This window comes from Lissotriton helveticus, chromosome 7, assembly GCF_964261635.1.
Source record: "Lissotriton helveticus chromosome 7, aLisHel1.1, whole genome shotgun sequence".
Taxonomy (NCBI): Eukaryota; Metazoa; Chordata; class Amphibia; order Caudata; family Salamandridae; genus Lissotriton; species Lissotriton helveticus.
Window position 1 is genome coordinate 72,744,105 of NC_136068.1, and position 14,287 is coordinate 72,758,391.

Sequence of the window (14,287 nt, forward strand, 5' to 3'; positions counted from 1 at the left end):
CGAATGCATGCCATGGGAGGGCAACTATAAAAGATAATTTTGTAATAAATGTATAAGAGCACAACCCCCCCGCCAAATGTTACAGAAATAGTAGTATGATAAATCTTACAAGATACAAGAGAGGCAAGCACTAGCTCCCAGGAACCTACAGGCAAAATCCCAAGAGGCATACTACCCAAAGTCCCCATTCATGTAACAAGCCAACCACCACCTAGCAAACACAACAAGATGATGAACAGAGTGCTAAAACTTTTCAACCACTCACCCCCAGTCACAGATCTGGGTTTAATCCATTAGTTCTTTTGCGCACTGCGCCCAGTCATATGCAAATTAGTCTTGTCCCTGCTTCTCGTGGGAACACTCAAGCCAGAGCTGTCAGGCCAGGTCCTCCCTGGACTCGAAAAAAGCATCCTGGTACCAGTTTCGGGGTAACACCCCTCATCAGCTAGGCTAGCATGAATCTAATGGCACAGCGAACAAGGGACTTATGCCTGGGCATACCCTTAGCTACTTAGGGCGAACATAGCAAACACAACAAGATGATGGACAGAGTGCTGAAACTTTTCAACCACTCACCCCGAGTCACAGGTCTGGGTCTAATCTATAGTTCTATCCCCACTTTAAAATGACTAATTGAATGCAATTAAAAGCCACCAGTGATACCCACCTGCCCCCAGAACATACCAAGACATAGATATCCTTGGCCAATTAAAACTAACACATAATGAGGAACCCTTCCTTTTACAAGGCAATTTAAATGAAAAACAAAATCTTAATTTTCTCTAAAGCAAACAAATGAATGTAACTTACCCAATGCCAAACCTGGTTGATGGTCGAGACCTTCAGTATGCGTCCCAAACCATTCACACAAACATACACCATACATGGTGAATATGAAAACACCAATGTCCCTTTTGTATATGCTTTACTACCAAACGAACAAAGCAGCACCTACTATGAACTTCTAAAGGATATAAGAACAGCATACAAACAACTACAACCCCTAAAAAGAATAACAACCTTTGAGCAAGCTATGATTTTAAAGATTCTAAAAATATACCCTCACACAGCCATACAAGGCTGTCATCGCTTTAATCAAAGTATATGCAGACACCTCCAAAAATCTTATCTGTAAATAAACGCACCCAGGCAGACAAACGAAATTTAGGCACACATTAATTGGCAAAAAACAACCAGAATAATAAAAAGTTAAACAACTGTTTTAGCATATAAAATACATTTTAATTTGATAAGAACAAAGCATGTGATAAAATCATTAATTCAATAATAGAACTCTGTAAAGACCATTCTGCATTAGTCCATATAGATTCATTGATAAAAGGAATACAAAAGTATTCTATAGATCATAGATGGTTTCAAATTAAAATGTATTTTATGCGTTACTTTACAGATATTATTTACCCTGACCCAGGAGTACGATCCATATCAGGGGGTCCTTGTTGTTTACATATAGACACCTCCAAAAATCTACATTAAGTGTAGAATACTCCACTAACAGCGAATCCGCTTTCGAAATCGAGACAATTATAGCACTAGCCTACATCGCTGTCACAGCAGTAGTCAACCACTATAACTTAATTATAGAAAGCCTGTTCTACCAACAAATATGAAGACAAACTTAGTCTCCTAATGGACTATTTCAAAGACGCATCGTTCAGGACACAGACAGCGAGCCAAGTACCAGATACCAGGGTTGAATGTCTATGACAGCACCTTGGCACAGGAACCAAAACCAACATCACAGTGGAAGGACTGCACTAGGCCTTCCAATGCACACTAAGCAGAACTCAACCTATAATATAGAGTTTTTTTTTGTTTAATGGTCAACTTTATTGAGTTTTAGAACAATAACACGACAATGCATAGTACAGCTATATACATTGTAACCAACGCCGGTCATCCAGAATTTAGCAGGCAGCTCCCCCCTTTCTGTACATCATAACAAATGAAACCAAGTGCAAGAAGACAGTAGAGCCAGTTGTACAGTTTTAACCCACGAGACCCAGCCATTTACCCCATACACGAGTGTACTTGGACGGACATCCTCTCGCTTCTCCTACATCGCGCACCAGACAAACCCTCTGCGCATTGCGACACCATGGGGGGGGGGGCGGCAGGGCGGCAGGTTTCTTCCACTTGGTCGCTATGTCTCATTTGGCCACTATGATGGACGTACCTAAAAAAGCTTTGTCCGCCCGAGATCCTGATATACTCCAAAACCCCTAAAATAAGGACCAGGGGAGTAAATGGGACCTGCAGCCCAGGACCATGTTGAGCTCACTCGCTACAGCTGAGCAGTGTTTGCTTAAGATGGTGAAGGGACAACTCATGTGGAGAAGTGTGGCTCACTGGTTAGAGGCGGCAGACCCTGAAGCAGAGGTCAGACCCGGGACCAGGGTTCAATTCCCGACGCGGCAGGGTCTTGAGCCCAAATATCCACGGACTCGATAATTCTCGTTTCGGTGCCTACTCGAGTCACAGGTTCACACTCTGCAGCTCTGGGCATTAGCTTGCTTAATCTCCACTACGGCCCCCCCCCCCCGTGGCGGGATGCCTGGCTTTCACCTTGGGGATGCCCAGTACGGGTATCTCACAGGGAAAAACCAGGATGGGTTCCCAAGGCAAGCGCCGAGATGCCTACGGGTAATCGAGCGCTATATAAGAACTCTTAATAATAATAATAATAATAATAATAATGTGATAAAAATCAGCCGGAGCTTCTGCACATTGAGGGCAACTGGGGGTCGTAAGGAGGCCTGCATGGTGTAGTCTGACCGGGATATTATACAAATGTATCAAAGCATTACAAAAATACCAAAGCTACTAAAAATAGAGAAATCGGTTTCCCAAATTGGCCCTAAACTAAGCAAACAAACTAAAAGAATGTATGACATGTTACAATTTAAAGTCAAACTCTTAATAAATAACAATGGGCTACATTACTTAGAAATGGCTTAGGCCACATTCTAAAATATCTTATGGGGTTAACCTCTTCGACGCTGATGACGGCTCCTGGCCGTCATGAGTCACGGTGGACGTGTGCTGATGACGGCCGGGTGCCGTCACGACCACGCCCGCGATTGGATTGCTCAGCACTGCGGTGGAATTCGCACCGCAGTGATGAGGATAAAACACCTGCTGCAGAGATCTTTGTGTGCCCAGTAAATCTAAAGGAATAATAGTGATGGTAAAATTGCAATGGTGTTTAAAGGATATACTAGAGATATCTGTGTTTTCTGCGGTAAAAGTTTTGACTCAAAGCAGCATTGATGGCTAAAGTGTCTACTGCAAACCACATCATGTAACATGCAAATAACAGATTTTTATTTAGCGTAAATAAGTGGGTTTTAACATAAACTAAGTGTTTTATCATATAGATTATATTGTCCCTTGCAGTTCATAAACAGCAATCGTTCTAATCTCGCATAGTGAGCTATGAAGGAAGATGTGTGACTCCTATACATTTTAACCCTCATTAAGGTGCACTGGAATGATGCGATGTTACAGTTGTGGCTTTTTCCACATAATTATAGATTTGCCGCATTTGCCACATAATCCATCATTTGACGGCATAATCTGCAGATTTAAAAAAATATATATTTCTGGCTCAAACTGATTAAAAGTTACTAAAAGCATAGTGAAACATGTTGCTGTGCAGTGGAAGGCCCTTTGCCAAAGATGTCTAGTCACCTTTCAGTTGCTTAGTACTGTATTTGGGTATCAAAGTGGTACCAATGAGATGAAGCCTTTGCCCACATAATGTCGACATGTTTATAAATGCCAAAATAATGAGGTAATACTAGCACTAAATGTACTGCATTACGCTACATAATTTTCCTTCTCTTGCCAAATAATTTGTCTTTTTTTGCCACATATTTAGTCAACCCGGCTGCACAATTTGGTCTGTCCCTGCCTCATAAATCCACTGGCCCCGTCATCATTGGGTTATGAAATACATCCTGTATATTGATTTACACACTTGTATGATTTATTGTCAATGTAAAATGCGTGCATGTGATGTAAAGCGCTTTGCCACCCTACATTAGAAGTAGCACTATGAAAGAATTGAATTTTTAAAAATGCGGCATTCAAATGATTAGTCATGTAAATACTCGTATATAACAATACATCTGAAATTCCAGTGCATTCATATCTGTTTGTTATATGATTGAACAAAGGCAACAGGCTGGGTCGAAATCCTAGTTTCTCTTAAACACTTGCGTGAGGAATAACAAGCTGTGCGCATTTGTTTCCCATCCTGAGCTCTGGCAGCTAGGTGATGGGGTCAAGATAGTGCACAATCAGGATGCTACTCGAACAGACGGAGGGAATGTAGCCCTTTAAATTACGCCTTTGTATGTAGCCCAGCTGGAGGTGAAAGTAAGAAAGCCTCGCCACCGCCTGCATGTTGCTGCTGGGAAGGGAAAGCAGGCAATGTGCAGGCTATGCGGACTGTGTCCCGGTGACGGAAATTTACACCAGGACGACTCAGCTTCTACACCCCCACCCGCCAGTTCCGCTCCGCCGACCTCGCCCTCGCTACAGTCCCCCGCTTCCGAAGAGCAACCTCAGGCGGCAGAAAGTTCTCTCACCTCGCCGCCAAGACCTGGAACACCCTCCCCATCCACCTACGGCAGACCCAAGACCTGCTGACCTTCAGAAAACTCCTCAAGACCTGGCTTTTCGAACAGTAGCAGCATTCCCCACCCCAGCGCCTTGAGACCCTCACGGGTGAGTAGTGCGCTTTACAAATGATATGATTGATTGATTGATTGATTGATTGATTGACATGTTCAGCATATTACAAAGGGCCCAGCTTCTTGGCAGGATAGACAGTGTCCACCCAAAGAAAATAGTGGATGGACGCTGTCCACCCGTGTGCGTCCCCGACTTGTGCGTTGGGGCCAGGCAAGGAACACAGGTGGAGAAAGGAAATGAGGGAAGTGGGTGTGGGTGGAGAGCGGTTTAGAGGAGGAGGACCAGTGAGAGTAGAACAGAGATGGTGATCAGTTGGCTTATTGGGATGGGGTCACGGTAGTGACCGGTGTCAAGAGACATCAAGAGGTATATCCAAGATAGGGTGACCAGATTTTGAAAACAACAAACCAGGACACCGTATGATGGGAGACAAAAAGACATACAATGGATGAAAACGACAGATGATCCAGTATCTGTAAAATATAAAACAGAATGTGATATGAACAAACCAGAATGCACGCAATCGAATAGACGGTATAGTCCGTATGCTGAAACTGTTGTTTCATGATGTATTCCAATATGTGTAAAAGTGCAAAATGCCAATAAACCAAATTAAAATTTTAAAAAAGAACATTGCTAAACATGGATGAAGGACTAGAACTTTACATCGCCATGGAATATCAAATTGCTGAGCTCATCAACACAGAAAAACAAATGAGAGACTAAGGGACTAAATAAAATGCTACTTTTAAACCCAGTTAGAAATTAAATGAAATCGAGATTCCTAAAGCGCACTACTACCCTTAGGTGTCTAGGCGCTGAGCTCCCAGGTGGCAAGAGAGGTAGTGAGTAAAAGCCAAAATGACATGTGGAATAAGGTAGGTGATGTACTAAATATTAAACAGCCAAGCTTTAAGTGCTTTAGGAAAGATATTCAGATTTCTGTGGATTTTAGTGTAAGAGGCATCAAGTTCCAGAGTTTGGAAGCGGCCACCGCAAAACTATTGCCTCCCCAAGTGGCTCTCTTCATTTTAGGTACAACCAGATTGGCCTGGAAGGATGATCTTAAAATCATAGGACGGGTGCATCGATTACAGCGGTCTGATGGATTCTGGGTCATCAAAATGAAGGGCCTTAAAAGCTATACATAGAGACTTGAACATTACCCGCTTCCTCACCGAGAGTCAGTGAAGTAAGAGGAGTGATTGGGAGACCCACTGATGTTTTGGTATCCCTAAAAGCAACTGGCCGCTGAATTTTAGACCATCTGCAGCCTATGTAGAGCTTTTTTTTTTTTTTTTTTTTTTGCCGAGTTTTATATAGCGCGAACTAGAACCGAACCGAATCAGTTATCAGAGCGCTTTACATAGCACCAGTTACGTTACATGAGGACACACTTTCGTTTTTTTTTTTTTGGTTTTTTTTAGGCACGGGAGATTAAGTGATTTGCCCAGAATCACAGGGGGTTTTTGGTGTCGTTACCGAGACTTGAACCCAGATCCCCAGGTCCGAGGTCGAGCGCCTTAGCCGTTAGGCCAACCCCTCTCGTGGGCGGTCAAGAAAAGCCCATTACAGTAGTGTAATTTAGACAGAACTAGTGCAGTAATCACTCATTTGCGAAAGTCCAAAGGAATGAAGCGAAAAACCTTCCTAAGTGATTGAAACATAAAGAAACACGAAGAGGTGATGGCATTAGCATGTCCCACAAAGGAAAGCTTTTCATCGAATTGGACTCCCTGATTTTTAGGTCGAGTTATTTATAACTCGAAACCTATTGGGGCTAAACTAAGAGCTAAACTAAGCTCTCAAAAAATGTGGATTTCCAGAAGTGCATGTGTCCCGTGCACGCGCTTCTATCCGCCCGCCTGCCTGCCTCACATCACCACATCAAAGCCAGCCATCTGCTGCTTCCCCAGCGTGGTGCCGCCAGCAGCTTGACTTCAAAGGGATCCGCTCTGCCCCCGGCTGAATCAAAGGCTTTCATTTAGCGGCCGCGTTTATTTACTTTCATTTTGCGGCCGCGTTTTTTTCTGCCCCTGTTAGACCGGCATTCATCATACCTGTCTGTCTCTCCAACAAGTGAGCTTTCCAACTTTAGGGATTTCTGCCAACCTTCCCCTGTGTAGAGCTTTCCCTGCACCATTGTTGCATACTGCACGTAGAAGTAGAAGCACTGTTTTCACTTATAATGAGCGCTCTTCTTCTTATCTTTCTTCATAGACACCTCGTGACTCTGTGGAGCGGTTGTTTAGATTTTTTATGTGCATCGTATCCATTTCTTCAGTATTGCTGTGTTAATTACTATCTCCTGTCCTTCTTTACCAAAAAAACATTACCTGCACCTTGCGGTAAGATGTTGTTTGCATGCACCTTTTTTCTCATGATTCCCCTTATTGTTGAATCCTTTAAGTATTTGCAATCGTTTTTTTAGTAGGCCCCTGTCTGGATCTCTTATTCCATTAGGAAAGCTGTTTGATTGTTGTTTGTTGTGTGATTCCCATCCCCTACCCCCCAACTCCCTCCTCAGCTCTTCATTTCCCTTTCACGCGGCCGCCGAACCCCTCCCCCTCTCCATCATGCAGCATGAGAGCCCGGTCTACCAAGGCTCCCCTAAAGGGCGGGCCCCCGTCTGTCCTCAGTAACTCCCCTCGCTTCTTCAGTCACTGTTTCTGGGCATCTCGCCACGACCCCCACACTCCCTGCAATATCTACAAGGGGACGCAAAGAATTAGCCTCACTGGGAGTGCCACTTCGGGTGTCCGTAGCTGTGGTCCTTGGAGCGGGGTTTTGCAAAGGATAAGCAAAATGTGCAATATTAGGTCATAGTAACTATTGATGTATGGTGAATTGGTCTGGTTTTGGATATTATTTTGAATGTATTGGCAAACTTTTAAATAGTGTATGTGGTAAAGTTTTAAAATATTATGTGATGTGAAGAGGTTTTGATTGCAACATTTTTTATTGATCAAGCCATAAAGATTTATATACATAAAAAAAGGATAAGCGTGGTCTCCAGAGACTACTGGATGAATTGCTACCCTATACGACAAGAAACCATCTAGAGCTGAACTTGTCAAAAACTAAAACCATCTCTGTTGGGAAGCAAAAAAGGTAAACAGAAACAAAACAAAGTTAGATCCAACTCCCAGTTACAAATACCTGGGCATCTTTCTGGATAGAAGAGGCTCCTTTATCAAGCAAAAAGAAGCATTAAAAATCAAAGCTCTGTCGTTAGACGTGGCTGCTGCAAAGTTGGCAAAACAGCTACTAGGTCCCAGCTTAACACCCATGTTGAAAGTCATGAAAGACAAAGTAAACAACTCCCTGACGTATGGTCGCGGGATCACCAAAGGTACAACTAGTATACTAATAAACAAGTTAACAACAAAAATCTTTAAAAGAGCCTTTGGGTTGTCAAAATCTGCCTCGCCAGCTCAAGTGAGACTTGAATTGGGTCTCCAAGATCAGCATGGAGTGTAAATGTAAATGTAAATGTATTTGAGCTTGTAAAGCGCACTGCTACCCGTCCATAGGTCTCCTGGCGCTGTATAACTCTGGGGAACCCGTCCTGGCTTTCCCTGTGGGATGGTCCCTGCTGGGAGTCCCCAAGGTGGAGCCAGGCATCCCCGGAATTGATGGGGCCGTTGTGGAGATTAGGCAAGCTAATGCCCAGAGTTGCCGAGTGGAACCCCTGATTAGAGTAAGCACCGAAGCGAGAATTATCGAGTCCGCTGACCAAGGTCCACGACCCTGCCGCGTCAGGAATTGAACCCTGGTCCCGGGCCGACTTCTGCTCTCGGGTCTGCCGCCTCTAACCAGTGAGCCACACTACTCCACGTGGAGGCAGGTACATTCATTAAACTGTCAGAGTGCGCCTTGCCCAGGAGGGTTCCTTGGAGGCCCGACTTTGGCAGGAAATACAGCAAAAACAGACCAGCCACAAGCATCGGCAACTCCTGGATTACAGCCTACAGTTACTAGGCGCAAAAGACCTCTGGGATATAAATCCATCACTCCCGGTGCTAAAGTCCGCCATCAAAAAATCCTTTAGATTGTGGTCTTTTCACTCGGACAGGGCGATACTCTCAAAAAGGAGACACGCCTGGGCTGTAATCGCCAATTTTAAAGTGGGTGTTCAGCCACTCTACTTGTCAAGCACATACGCACTTTATTGGAAACGCAAGTTTATAGCCCTGAGGATGGGAGAATGGCCCTTTCTGAAGAACCTCCCGGGAATGGCGGCGGCCGGGTAGTAGCACGGTTTGCAGATTGTGTGGCTACCATTCAGAGTCAATGGAACGTATCGTCTGTGCATGCCCTGCACTGCTCACAGCCAGATGGTCACTGTTGCGAGGCCAATGTATTATGTTGGGAGTTCGATCCTGCCGCCAAGCAATAATGGCCGCTCTCGACCCTGACAACACCAAGCTAAACATTGGGCTTTCAATATGTGTCCATAAAGCGTTAAAACTCCTTGAAGCCACACTCCAATCCAAAGTCTCCCCATCATAGCAGAACGGTTGAGTTAACAGACACAACATCCAAATCAGAGACTACAAGAAACCCAGATGTATGTACTGTATCAGAACATTATCAGATCTTATTGGCCCCCCGAATCTTAAGTTATTTTAAACTAATTGTTTTAAAACTTTATCACAGTCATTTCTATAAATTTTTGTCATGTCGTAAATTGTAAATGTTTTTTTTAACCAATCAATAAAGAACATTATTATCACGATAAGCGTGGATGAGGGCAAGGTAGGTCTGCAGCAACTTCCTTGTTCAAGATGACAAGATTGTATTCCTTGGAGGGTGGCGATGCTGGGACAGTTGACGGTAAGTTGCCTGATCCCAGTGCAGTAGTTTGGGGCGGTTTCAGTCATGGGAGGATAAATAATCTGGTGTTAAATTATGAGGTGGGGGGTGGTGAGCTGGAAGTGGGGAGATCTTTGAACGTATGATGGGGCAAAATAGAGCAATCAAGAGGAATGGCGTAAATGCCTACTCCTATAAGATGGTGGTAAAACAGATTTTTTTTATCAACTTGTTTTTTATTAACCCGTTTGCTGCTTTGAACGTTCCGCGGCCGTGTGGAATATTCTATTAAGCAGGCGGGGCCGCGTCGGCCAACGGACGTGCGCAGCACTACCGAGGTAGTGCTCGCGACTGCCATTGGCCGACAGCAGCAGCAAACGAATTAAGGAAAACGACGTGCCCAAAAATAATAATAACATTGCTTTATCTAAAAGCAGTCACAAACACAGTGGACTGCTGCTCCATTGGGCCACAATTTATGTGATGGTAGTGACTCGTAAAGGTCATAATTTGAGACCTTGCTCATTAATATTCATGAGGTACGTTGAATTAGGTCTCACCACAATTTGGTTTTCTATAAACCAACCTATTAGTACAAAGGTCGGTTCGCAAAGTACCAATTAATTCAGTAAATGTTGATGCGGAGTTTGCAACCACTTTTACTAAAATCATTTTTAGTACAGGACAGTGGGGTCTCCTCCGCTAAGGCCAGAGGGGCGTCGCCCCACTGCGATGCAGCAGTGAAATAAAGTAAACACAAAATGATAACTTGATTTTATTATCATTTTATGTTCTCCTGCTGTAGCATGCTTTGCGGGTGGGGCCGGGCTGCTCACAGGGGAGCAGGTGGAGGAGTGGTTTGCCCACTCCAAGTGCGCATGAATGTTTGGCTGGCCGTCTCGGGTGGACATTGCATGTCCTCCACCTAGGCTGCATTATAGAGAGGGTGGTGAGCATGCCCAAGGCTCCCATTGCCTGTCTGAGCGCCGAACCACAGCGCTCAGACTAATCCCAACGCTGCATTGCAGCGTAGTGATTGGCTATGGGGAGCCTGGTGCTTCCTGTTCAGGCCGGTTAACCGCAACGCTGCGGCGGCTTTTCCCGCTGTGTGCGGCAATTTACGATTTACCGCGTTACATGACGAGCTCAGCTCGTCATCCACGTACGGCAGGTAACGCGGATGACGAGCTCAGCTCGTCATCAGCATGGAAGGGGTTAAGATGACAAGGGACGTGGAGGAGAGACTCTGCAAGCATGTAAGTTTTTTTCAATTTTTTATTTTATTTTTTAACCCCCTCACCCTCCACCCTTGCCCCCCTGGCTGACACTAGTACAGGATGGCATCAGTTTTCTAGAAGTGTGTCTTAAAAATGCACAGTTGGGACTCCTACCTCCACTATCAATATTAAAAAGTGCGGCATTACGGGGAGAAGATGTAGCCTAACGGCTAGAGCGGTCGACCTCGAAGCTGGGGAACCGGGTTCGAGTCTCGGCAACGACGCTCAACATCCTGTGATTCTGGGCAAATCACTTAATCTCCCCTTGCCCAACATAAAACAAATGAATGTGTTAATCATTAACGAAATTGGCGCTCATGTAAAGCGCTCTGATACCCGATGTCTCGGGTCTAGTTCGCGCTATATAAAACTCTAAAAAAAAAAATTAAAAAAATTATAGAGGGTGGGGGCTAAAAAACTGCTGTCATCCTGTGGATTTCAGGGCTGAGTTGTTGTTCCTGTGAAGTCACGTGGCATGTCACTACACCGCTCTCCTTTCGGCGGAATCCGGGCCAGCTGGTTGGGCCAGTTGACACCCTGGAGCGAGGGAAGACGAACGCGGGAAATTGGTCTAAATTTGCAATTTTAAAAATGTAAACCATTTCGGCCTTTGCTAGGAGAGAGATTTAGTAAAAGATTCGTCAGTAATAAACATGGCGGGTAATGTGGAAAACGGAAACCACCCCCTTCGAGTGTTACAAGGCCTCAACTGTAACCACGTGAGTGAGAAACAGTTTGGGGGAGGGGGGGGAGTTTTGATAGCGCGAACTGGACCCGAAGGTATCAGAGCGCTTTACACATGAGCACCAGTTGCTCTACAGTCGACATATTTTTTTTGTATTTACTATTATTTTTTTTTTAGGTATTGGAGAACCTAGTGCGCCCTGCATGAAACCCGGGGAGGGGTGGAACGTGTCCAATGTAGACTCAGATTTTTTTTTTGTAGGAAAAGCACAAGTGCATTCTGGGATTTCACACGTCTCCATCCAGCTATGGACTACAATTCCCAGGATGCTCCGGTGCCACTGCTGGCGAAGGGCCTTTGATGACGCACGTGGCATGGAGCCAGCTGGCAGCGGTGCGCCGAGCGAGCCCCTGAGGCCTTCAGTGAACTTTGTACAGAGATCCAGAGAGGGAGCGCCCTGGGTCTGCGCAGCCTCCGCCGTGCCCTGGAGTCAGCCAGGCGGCACCGTGCCATCTGTGCCCTGCGCTGCTAGGATCCCTGGAACCTGTAAAGTGCTCCTGTCAAGAACTCCCTGTACTCGGGTAGCTGACTGCCGGAGGGAGGCCTGGGTAACCTGGGAGATAGCTCTGCTGTACAGCCGCTGAGCCTGCTAAGCATGTGAAACCCAAAGTAAAGTGATGGGAGAGCTGTGCCTGTCTCCTCTGTGCAAACTGGAGATTAGCTCAGGTGGCATGGGGGGTGGGGGGGTGGGGAGGAGGCTGCGAGGGTACCTTCTGTATACCCCGAGGCTACCGCATAACTTTACTTTCTGCAGCCGGAGCTGGTGAGGGCCTTGCAGCCTGAGAGAGACCTGTGAGCCCTGGAACGCCCGTCCAGGGCTTTAAGTGGGATGAAAAAAGTGGGGAGTCTGTCAAGGGGGCGTGGCCAATGTAATTCAGGGCGTGGCTTAAATACACGTAAGCTAAAAGTTTGTGCTTAGCACAGTGTGCCGCCGACTGGTATTCTGTCGTTTCTGTCATTGCATCCAGATATACAGTACAACAAGTAACATCATACTTACAAGTCAGGACTATTGGCTTTGTCAATGGTTGTTGTTAGTTGCATAAGATAAATAAGCAGCAACTATGGCTTGTATATAATTTTGAAAAAGCTTCCACTTAAAGCCCTGGTGACACCACGGCAATGTTTCTGCTCCTGAGTTCCGATAATAGAAGAGAAACCCAGAGAGAAAAGGACTCTCTAACCCGTTCCGTGTTAGTGACGGAAACACTCCGTCACGAGCCACGGCCGCGCTGTGCTCATGAAGGAGTGGTTCCGTCACGCCGCGGCCGCTCCGCCCACGCGGCATCAATTCCCCGCCTGCGCGGGTGAATTAATGAGCGGGCGGGGCCGTGACGGAACCACTCTCTCATGAGCACAGCGCGCCTGTGGTTCGTGACGGAGTGGTTCCGTAACAAGCATGGCGGCGCCGCGCGACCCCCCCTCCCTCCCTCCCAGCGCCGCGCGCGGCAGTATTACCGCCGCAGCCAAGGGGTTAAAGGATTTCCCTTCCCCTATAACGCTCGGAAAAAAACGGACCTCCTGTGCCAGGGCACAAAACAGAGCCCGATAGAGACCCGTTTCGAGGCCTCCTTAAAAAAACTGCCGGTGCTCACACCCGGTGAGACCCGGCCCACTTAAAGCCCCGTGCGTGCTTCTATGAATATCTGTAAAATGAGAGGCAGCACTGCCACCCCCCGCACTTACCGCAGGAGCTGCAGCACCCCCGTGGTGTAGGCACGCGCCGGGGTGAAGGTGCCGCCGGTCACGGTCTGCAGGTGGAACTCCCGGATGCAGATCGGCCGGAAGCTGAGCTGCGAGGCCTGCAGCCGGGTCTTCACCACCTCCAGCGGGCAGGTGAGGATGGCCCCCACCGTGCCGCCGCACCTGGGGGGAGAGAAGGGGAGAGGGGGTTACCACAGGCATCAGCAAGCGCACAGGTCACATGTACCTCACTCCCGGCCCACAGCACCCCTGTCCCAGATTCACAGCACCCTGCCCCAAATTCAAAGCACCCCTGTCCCAAATTCACAGCAGCCTTGCCCCAAATTCACAGCACCCCTGCCCCAAATTCACAGCACCCCTGCCCCAAATTCACAGCACCCCTGCCCCAAATTCACAGCACCCCTGCCCCAAATTCAAAGCACCCCTGCCCCAAATTCAAAGCAACCCTGCCCCAAATTCAAAGCAACCCTGCCCCAAATTCAAAGCAACCCTGTCCCAAATTCAAAGCAACCCTGTCACAAATTCACAGCGCCTCTGTCCCAAATTCACAGCGCCCATGTCCCAAATTTACAGGGCCCTGTCCCAAATTCACAGCACCCTGTCCCAAATTCAAAGCAACCCTCTCCCAAATTCAAAGCAACCCTGCCCCACATTCACAGCACCCTGGTCCCAAATTCACAGCACCCCGGTCCCAAATTACCAGCACCCCTGTCCCAAATTCAAAGCAACCCTGTCCCAAATTCAAAGCAACCCTGTCCCAAATTCAAAGCAACCCTGTCCCAAATTCAAAGCAACCCTGTCCCAAATTCAAAGCAACCCTGTCCCAAATTCAAAGCAACCCTGTCCCAAATTCAAAGCAACCCTGTCCAAAATTCAAAGCAACCCTGTCCAAAATTCAAAGCAACCCTGTCCCAAATTCACAGCAGCCCTGCCCTAAATTCACAGCACCCCGGTCCCAAATTCACAGCACCCCGGTCCCAAATTCACAGCACCCCGGTCCCAAATTCACAGCACCCCGGTCCCAAAT

General features: G+C 46.7%; 1 protein-coding gene across 1 annotated transcript in view; it reads right to left on the reverse strand.

The window, feature by feature from the left end:
* The window catches only part of LOC144768097 (solute carrier family 25 member 36-A-like), a 65,295-nt gene that overhangs the window by 27,352 nt on the left and 23,656 nt on the right, over nt 1-14,287 (reverse strand). Inside the window, exon 2 of the mRNA XM_078651484.1 lies at nt 13,243-13,422. Within this exon, the coding sequence (XP_078507610.1) occupies nt 13,243-13,422 (180 nt within the window). The remainder of the gene's footprint in view (nt 1-13,242; nt 13,423-14,287) is intronic.